This window comes from Myripristis murdjan, chromosome 15 (genome assembly GCF_902150065.1).
Source record: "Myripristis murdjan chromosome 15, fMyrMur1.1, whole genome shotgun sequence".
Taxonomy (NCBI): Eukaryota; Metazoa; Chordata; class Actinopteri; order Holocentriformes; family Holocentridae; genus Myripristis; species Myripristis murdjan.
In genome coordinates this window covers 15,760,877-15,770,474 of record NC_043994.1, presented here as the reverse complement: position 1 = coordinate 15,770,474, position 9,598 = coordinate 15,760,877, and the positions used below count along the sequence as shown (strand labels likewise).

General features: G+C 40.3%; 1 protein-coding gene across 3 annotated transcripts in view; it reads right to left on the bottom strand.

The window, feature by feature from the left end:
- Positions 1-1,368: 1,368 nt before the first annotated feature.
- sgms1a (sphingomyelin synthase 1a) overlaps positions 1,369-9,598 on the bottom strand; it is a 29,358-nt gene continuing 21,128 nt past the window's right edge. For all 3 annotated transcript variants that reach the window (XM_030069955.1, XM_030069956.1, XM_030069957.1), the window contains 5 exons: positions 7,830-8,729; positions 7,220-7,337; positions 6,072-6,225; positions 4,651-4,817; positions 1,369-4,216 (listed from right to left, as the gene is read on the bottom strand). In XM_030069955.1, coding sequence (XP_029925815.1) covers positions 4,040-4,216; positions 4,651-4,817; positions 6,072-6,225; positions 7,220-7,337; positions 7,830-8,440 — 1,227 coding nt within the window. In that variant the 5' untranslated portion in view covers positions 8,441-8,729 and the 3' untranslated portion in view covers positions 1,369-4,039. The remainder of the gene's footprint in view (positions 4,217-4,650; positions 4,818-6,071; positions 6,226-7,219; positions 7,338-7,829; positions 8,730-9,598) is intronic.

Sequence of the window (9,598 nt, the reverse complement as noted above, 5' to 3'; positions counted from 1 at the left end):
AGTAAAACTGGAAGTAGAGTGATAAATATGATTACCAAATACATATCACTCAAACTCCCTTTTACACTCCATAATCTAAAATCAAAGACATTTGTTACAAGGGGTGAGTGAAAACTCCTGCATTTTTCTGTCTGATATGCACTGCAGGCAATCAGATCTGCATGGCTTTAATATATTGCCAACTACATTGAGGTATTAACTATTTGGAGAGATCCTAGAGAGCATCCTCTGGCCTATTTAATGCAGTCAGCTGAAACTGGGAGGATGTTTTGAGCACAGTCTCACTCCTCCCTCTCACTCATTTGACTGTGTACAGTAGTAGTGTGTGGGAGTTGGGCTTGGCTGGCCGGCACAATCTCTCCAGGGTGCCAGTGAATAGTTGAGTGAGCTGGGGAGCCAGCTCTTGAGATAAATATATACCTCTTTCCATCTAGAGAATTACGAGGTCCCTCTGCTCTATTAGCAGGCGATTAAAAGCACCGCAGATGTTAACTGGAAAACCTTTATCGTGTACAATTTATTAACAGCCGACGTCTTGGATTATATTAATCTGAGAATTTGCAATGTGTAATTTGCTGTTGAAAACCAAAATCCATCAAGTGAAGCAATCAAAAAGCCAGTGGTTTGCTTACTATCATTTAAATACTCCTCTAAATCCCATATACGGTGTCAGAGGTCATTCTGATGTGGCAGCTTTATAGATTATTTAAGTATAGGGGGGAAAAAATGGCTGTCATATGTAAATATTATGATTATGTGTTTGAGGCTGTTATTTAGTGTGTTACAGAAGTTAAATAAGTGTTGTTACAAGTAAATTTCATCATTGGTCATGGTTTTGAAGCAGACTGTTGATATACAGTCAAACATCAGGGCACATTTAAGACATGGATAAATTCTGCAGACATTAAAATTGTGATTGTGGAATATGATTACTCCAAAACTTCCTGCTCACCCATGCTTTAGTTTGATGGAGCTGGCTGAATATAAACTCGCTGGTTAATGGGGGAGGGTGAGATAAGACTCTTTGAACGAGGAGTGAGTCATGTTTTAAGATTAAACGACATTCCCAGAGTGAGCAAAGTTAATGGAAGGAAGTAACCACGCCAGACATATTCAGGTGAATCGCATAAATGCCTGCTGGAAGCAAACACATTATGCATGAGAGGTCGCCCTCACAGCACCACTCTCATCCAGCCCTCAACACAACTCAACATGTCCACCTGCTGGCTGTTAGGGAGTCAGCCATGACGTCATCTTTTGGCACTTGGCTGAATAAACCGGCTTAATGATAATGTGATATAATAAAAGCAAAAGGTTTTGTGATAAAATTATGAGGAAAAAAAGCAAAACAGTGAATAAAACACTTAGAGTAAAAATTTTTTATTCAAAAGCTTCCCAGGTAGAATCCTGTCATATTTATCATAGCTTACAAACATCTGGTATACACAGAAAAAAGGGACAGACTGGATCACTGATTCACAGAGAAAACAGGATAACAAACTTTCATAACTTGGAAGAAAAAAAAATATTTCCAGCTTGATTGGCAACTACAAGTAAAGGAGGAGACAAAATGGGTCTCTACTTCTAACGACCATCATGTCCCCATCAAGGTCCTCAGTCAAACATGTTTGCAGTGCTCTGATTTGCACCAACATAGTTCAATTCTTGAGTGAGGAACCTGCTGTGCTCATAAGACAAAATTTCACAAAAACATTCCAGAGTGGAGGGGAAGGTGCTACAGGAAGGGGGGTGTATTTCCTAACTGGCTCTTACATATTAAGACTGTCGGTGGTGTAAAAAGGGATTAATTTACCTCACATTTAACATTATGTTCTGTTCTAACCCCCTTCCCTCACAACATTTGAATCAATTCATTACATTATAAAGAATTTGTATTCTAGTGTTTAGTGCAGTTTTTCCATGTAAAAACTAAAATCGCTTTATAACTTTTGAAGTGAACTTGCTGCTACTTGGTAGAGTATGACAATGTATTAGCTTCGATCACTTGAGTACACCATTTGAAATTGAGTTTCCATGTAAGAGTGCTACTTAATGCATTCAGTCTTTCCTGGCAGATGAATACTTTTTATGATTCAGTGATTGCAAAAGAAAGCAAAGAAAAACATGTAAGTATGCTTAGGACAATGCATATTCACATTCTTGGAAATCTACTTGTTATCGTCTGTTTATATACTTTTGGCCCAGTATATCATCAGTCCTGTGCATCATGCTTCAGCTTGTTCTCCCCACACCAGCTCCATATAGAATATGTAGTACAATTAGAAAGTATGTTGGGATGTTTTTTGGCATTGCACTTTTTGAGGCAATGTAGAACATATACACTGTCTTCAAAATATATGATAACAGAATAGTTCAATACACAAGGAATATAAATAGGACTACCAACTAGCATACACATACCCATTACATGCTCAGAAACTTTGCCTGAAGCTTCTGTTTTAACAACTCTGACATTCCCAAGCTCACAGTTGCCACATTTAGGGAATAGCACAAAATTGAAGCCAAAATTGGACATTTTCCTCTCAGTCAAAACATAGACAGGTTACAAACATCTCACACACACACATACACACACACACACACACACACACACACACACACACACACACACACACACACACACACGATGATTGTAAAAACATTATGGCATTGTGATTTCATCACTACACTTCTCTACTAACTATGTGGCTGGTAATTTTGGAGTGGAACTCAATGTGGAGAACAAGAGACGGGCTCATTATCTCTTCAGAGTTGCAGCAGTGATGCACAAGTCAAGTCTTGCTCCTGGTCCAGAGTATGTTAACCATTTTCACACTTACTCCACAATCTCAGAGAGATTTCATATTCAATTTTTCAGAAAATGATATTGAACAGCTAATGTCATGGTGAAAGGGTTTTGGTGTCCACGAATCTTTGAGCATCAGTGAACAGCAAAGACAAGCTCCAAACATGGCTGGGGCAAGGTCAGGACTGGCTGGTAAACAGGAAATGATACGGACATAAATAAAACTAAAATTAACAGTCAATTTCTTTCTATTAGGACAGCATCGACCAGCTACGCACAAACTGATATCATAAAACATCAATAAATAAATGGGACATTTCACTCAGTACGCTTCATTTTGGGAAGACCAATCTTCTGGTAAGGCTGGCGTAATTATTCTTACATTCATGAGAACAAGATCATTAACTGTCACTAGGTACCGCCTCATACCACCTTGTGGAAAGACCCACACTCAAGGCAGAGGGACACAAGACACATACTTGAACTGTTATACAATCAAGCTAAGGAAGGCACTGGGATTCTGCTTTACCACATTAGATGCGTTTGCTCTCAGTTTATCCATCTTGAAAAAGGTAAAAATCTAAAAATCTTCTGTTGGACATCAGTTGCTTTTGAAAAATAAAGTTGTTGAAAGACTTAGAAAATTCTTTTTTTTTTTTTTTTTTTTTTTTGCACCTTTGACTCATTATAGCAAGGATAGTTTACAAAAAGTAATTTGCTATAAAAAGGAAAAAGGAACTTCTTATGGCATTTTGGTTATCAAATAAACATTTGATTGACACTCTTTGTACTACATTTTGTAAGAACAAAAAGACATTATCTTTGTATGTTTTTGTGCCAACAAAAAAAGGTATTTCCAAGTCCTTATGGCCATCAAACCAAGTTTTGAAATGTTATGTTGAAATGCTTTCTACATCTGCTACAGCAGAAACTGCAGTGTGGCCCGGGGAGGAGGGATACAAAGAAACAAAAATAAATTAGTGCTTTGAGTTAACAAAAATTATCTGGAGAGAGAGAGATAGGACAAGAGAAAAGAAATTATTTATATGTGTATAAAAAAGATCAAATGATGGAGGTGGGTCACAGTGCTAGCCATTTGGACAGGGATGTGTCTGAGTACTAGAGGTGAAAGGACAGCGCTACATTGAACAGTGCCATCTTCCGTGGAAAACTACAGCACTTTGGGAAGTCTCTGTTGCCACACAGCCCTTGCCTCTGTTTACATGGCCAGGGTCACTGATTATCCAGTCTGCTGTACTTCACACCGCGGTTCCACGGTGATGCTCTCCATGACAACGGCAGCTGATAGTTCCGCGGGACTATCCCACTGACATTCTCCTCAAAGTACTGGAACAGTCGGTACCACCAGACCCGGGAGAAAGGGTTGCTCTGTGATGTTTCTTTCAATGACTGAAACAAAACAACACACAAAAACACAGTAAGATGGTTATCCAGGGCAATCACGTCCCAAGGCCTCTGATTTTTTTATTTTATTTTTTTTTTGTATCAGTTAAATAGAGAAAGACACACACACACACTGTCACTGGTTTCACAGAGTCAGCTGTGCTTCATCAATACTGATCCATTTAATGACAAATATGAGGAATCTATAATTTAAAATTGCAAAGAAGGAAAGATAGCATTGCTATATGAGTTATGATATCCAAGGAAAAACAGTTTGGATGGGTTCCTTTTATGTAATCATAATCAGTCAGATTTTCAAGACAAAAACTGTGAGGATCAATGGGAGGCAAAATCATGGAATAAAGCAAACATTAAGCCCAGCTACTTTCCTCAAAATCCAGCACAGTAACAAGCAAATTGTGCAATGCACTTGCACTCACCTGCTGGTTGGCCAGAGTGTGGTACCACCAGAAGAGGCGTGTAGTGATAAAGTATGCAACCACCACATCCACAGTGTAGTGGTCATGGGCCAGAAGGATGCAAAAAATCCCCACGGCACTCAGGATCCAACAGAACCAGTGGTACCACCAGAACCGCTTAGGGGAGTCTGCCAATTGAACACAACAACCAAGTTGGAGGAATATGTCAAAAAGATCCGAGTAATCCAAACTCAATTAACCCTGGGGAAGGGATTAATTTCGAAAGCTAAAACAAATAAACAAAAATGTTCAGTGGTCGGATATCCAGTATAATATGGTCCTTTAAAATGTTCAGGGGCTAGTGAGTTGTGCGGTCCATTCTCTTATCACGCTGCACTCCGTGGAATTATATTCATAATTGTTGGATACTATGTGGGCTTCAAAATTTCACATACAAGATTGTCAGAAACTCACTGTGACACTTGCACTTTGATATTAATAAAAGTTGTTCCCCCTTTCACCACTGGATGTCACTGCTGTATAAATGAGGCTTGTAGTCCAAAAACTAATGTAAGAGCAGTGCAATAACATCATGTGATAAAGCAGAGGAAAACATTGTTTGCACAAAATGTACACAAGAAATGTATCAGTCTCTACAGCTAGAACATGCAGGTCAAGTCCAGGCCTTTGGATCACCATGTTTAGTGGTAAAGCAAGTGTGTGTGCAAAGCAAAGAAGACAGAAAAGGAGCAACACTGAAGAATTATGGTCAGCAAAGCTGAAACCTTCATAAATGTTCAAAGTGACAGCAAATTGTGTAACACTTCCTGATAGGAAAGGATCTAAAGTTCAAAGTGTAAAGATCATTAGACATATCTGTGCATTTTCTCACAGGATTTCTTGGAGTATCACAGATATACACTGGCCTCTGTTTAACCAATGACTTGTGAGCCAATGATTGTGAACAGAGTTCAATTTCTCAACTGCTGAGCAGGCTGTTACAAGAAACCAGTGTACGCTATCTGATTAGCCCATGTTGAGACCAGCAGTGACTTCATAACTTATTAGGTAATGTTGGGAACTAAACAGCAAACACTGGTTTCTTGAAACATCCTGTAAGTAGATGACTGATGAACAAAACATCTGTGTACAGAAGATTTGTGATAACATATGCTGACATCTTCTTTGGTCACCAGTCATAGGCTGGTACATGATTCATTTCATATATGTATTTGGCCTCTATTGCCTTAGATTAAAGCATGACATCCTATGTATTGATAAATATTAATCTAGACCTCTGAACAGTAAAATGAGTTTTTTATGTAAAGGTGAGTGGTAAAACCTCTGCATAACTCTTAAGCCAATCAAACTCTACATGACAGGATGCAAGTGATGAAGTGAGACAAACAGGATGGTATATATGTATGTATATTGGAACTTACACTCCTTGATAAAGAGATAAGTTAGCGTTAACATAACGGTATGGCCACTATACAGATAATCTCCACACATAGTGTGTGATCCTGTGATGGATAGGCCCCCTCCAGCAATCATCTTCATTATTCTCCTCATCTGTGCCTCCCAGTTCCCAAGGAGCTGCAAGAAACATAACAATAAATTAGATCCTTTTTATACATATGGGTACTTATTTGTCTAATTTTCAGATTATAGAATATGTACATGTATTATATTTGCAGATAAAATGGTGGGTAACAGTAGGGCATTTAATCAGGCAGAAAAAGGACACGTTAACATGACAACTGAAAGGACTGCTTTTTGTTTGCACCACCAGATGCGTCATACAAGTAGGTGTGACTCAACATAGAATCACAATGGCACACAACAGAGGAAGAGATCTGGCATGGTGTGTACACCCTGGCAAGTAATCAGATCACACAGAATGGAGGAGGAAGGAGAGAGAAAGAAAGCAAACTCTCTGTTGCCACGTCTGCTTCACAAATGGCAGACCTGCATGCTCCCACTGTTGCTGCAAATGTTGCAGGCCCTTATGCCACAGAAGTGATTTGCAGACCTGTGGCTTTTTGACATGGGCTAGCGATAGCTATGGTGGTGGGGCTGAGAGCTGTTTGAAGGATCTTTTTCCTGTTTTGTTCTGGGGATTTAATCTATTGTGTATGAGTGAGTTCTCGGGTGCTTTGCAAAAAAAAAAAAAAAAACAAGGCTTCACAGATTACCCATTTTTAACCAAACAGGATGCAAACATTTCACTTCTGCTTGCTGACATAATTTCACGAGTGAGAGGTTACATAGCAGCTACACAGGTATAGTGTAACAATCGAAACTAAAACGCACAGCAATTCTCTCAACCAGTCAAAGCCGCAGTCACTCACACATGAAAAAACGGATACATGCAACTTATTTATCCTGATCACTGAAAAGAAATCCAAGTTATCAGAGTTACCAAAAGATGATGAGAACTCTTTTTTATGAGTTTATTTAGGTTTGTGCCAAGAGCAGCAAATATACGATTACCACACAAAGAACAACTACATTAATGTGTATAAAGGCAAGGAGCGTCTGCGCTTAACCAACATACAATAGTGAGAGTGACTAAGAACATCCATTATACCTTAGGAGAGCATTTGAAGTGCATCCCAGGAACAGGCAGAGTGGTGATGTACATGGTAACACACCGGTACAAGTACAGTGTTCCCACAATGAAGAAGAACCGCCTGCCTATAATTGACCTGGAAAGAAAAATGAGGGGGAAAATGAATTACATGATACTTTAATGACAGCAACTAAACATTTAGAATTCAGGTTGAAAGTAAACCAGGTTATAAGTGGTTAGAGTTTGCTCAAAGTACTACTGTGTAGTGTTCGGTTTGATTCAACTCTTATTCCTAAGATTCCCTTCCACATCTGATCAGTTGCTGTAGAGTGACACAGGAACTTGCAAAGCTCAAGTACAAGCATGAGCAACAGGAATAACAAAACAGCAGGGTGTATTTACAGCTGAATAACAAAATCAATAGATACATGATGAAAAACATGTATCCCACAAGCCAGCCTGTCGCACCTTATAAAATGGTAACCCTTGTTTCTACTAAAATGAGGAACGATGTGTTTTATTGCTTAACTCAACTTTATATCTTGATAGGAGAGATTGAGCTTGTTTTTTTTTTTTGTTTTTTTTTAAATCAAACTTCAAATATTAAACCACAAGAGGTAAAGTTTACCTGTATTTAAGCAGAGTCCACTGTATGATCCAGAGCCCCACCAGAAGCATGCCGTTTATTTCACAGATGGAGAAGGCCCACTCTACTCTGTCAAACAGGTCAAAGAACTTATCAGGCAGGGGTGGGGTGTGCTCCTTGGTTGGTACTCTCTCATGGACGACTGAAATTACAACAGTGGTGGTGACAAAGCACACCACCGCATAGATGAAAGCTACACCTGTCTTCCCCCACTCAGCAGGGAATCGCGAGCGTGCGTCCTCCATCGTTGGCATGGGGATGTGAACCATCTCCTTGAAGTTATTCCTCCCCAGGGAACCGTTCCTCTGGGGCTTGCTAGTCCCGTTGGGCAGCCCGCTGACATGCCCATTGGCATGACCGTTTTTGTGAGCCTCGATGTGGGTCTCTATTCGCAGTGTCTCCAATCGCTCCAACAACTGCTGCCCACCATCCGAAGACACCAGAGAGAGGGGCGGCATCTGGAAATCTGCCTCAGTGAGCCGCAGCAGAGTGGCACCGTCCATTTGTCGGAGGGCATCGCCGTACTCCTGCATCCCCTCTTCGCTCAACCAGTGGGAGACATCCTCTGCTGTCCATGCCCCCACCTTCTTCATCTTGGCCAGTAGGGAATGTGGGAAGTTAGTGGTGTCCTCGGACAAAAAGGGAGGGTGCGCAGGAGTCTTGGCTGTCTATGGGGCAGTGGTGAGTCCTCTCCAGGTGTGGCACATGGTGTTTCTGGAGCATTGAACAGGGGCACCCTGAGGGACCCCAGTCTCCCCTTGGAGTTATGGGGTGATAGAGCAAAAGGCAGCAGGGTCACGGTTGGGGGAGATAGCTAGAAGTGAAACGCAACACCCTCTTTTGGCCTCTTTCACCTCATCTGCTTCCTTGTACCCCTCAATCCTGTTAAAGAGGAAAAAGAAATGCTGAGACTCAAAATGTGATGATGATTACATTTTCACTTCCACAAATATACTGTGTAGGCTTGTCATGGTATCCATTTTTATCTCCACAAGGCAGCAAACTGGAGGGGATCATGCATTTGGTTATGTATGTGTGTGTGTGTATGTGTATGTGTGTGTGTGTGTGTGTGTGTGTGTGTGTGTGTGTGTGTGTGTCTGCACCTAATCTCACATACTACTGGGACTATCTGCCCAATATTTTTTGTGCATAGTTATAATTGTATGACCAAGGACCTCTTCTGATTGTAGTATGTATGTTCACAGGCTAAAATGACAGGTCACTTACCAGTGTATAAGCTATTTGTATAGGCCTACAGCTTGTAATGGTGAATTAAAAAAAAGCTAGCAGAAATTTTATAGCAAAGTTCACATCTATTTATGTATATACTGCAAATGATACCCTAGGAGCCAAAATGTGTATTCTGTGAATGAAAATGTGACCACAACACCCACAACACTTGCCTGTTTCTGAACTGCTGAAAATCACCATAGGATCCACTTAAGCTCCATTTCACCCACATAAAACATGGTATTAATTATTCACACCAGTCAAAAGCTTTTACAACAAGAACAACACTATAAGCACTAAATCGACCAGCACCTTTCCTTTCTTTGATCCATGCTGCTAATAGCAAAGGTAAAAGCAGGAAAACCTTTCAGTGGTAACATCCTGTGTGGATTAGCTGTTTTATACACAGATCCAAAGAGAAACTTTTGATGCAACATGAGACCGCTGCTTTCATGTAAAACTGACAGAATCAAGGCCACTGCTCTGCAGAAAGGAAAAAAAAGGGTGGCGCATTCCCTCTT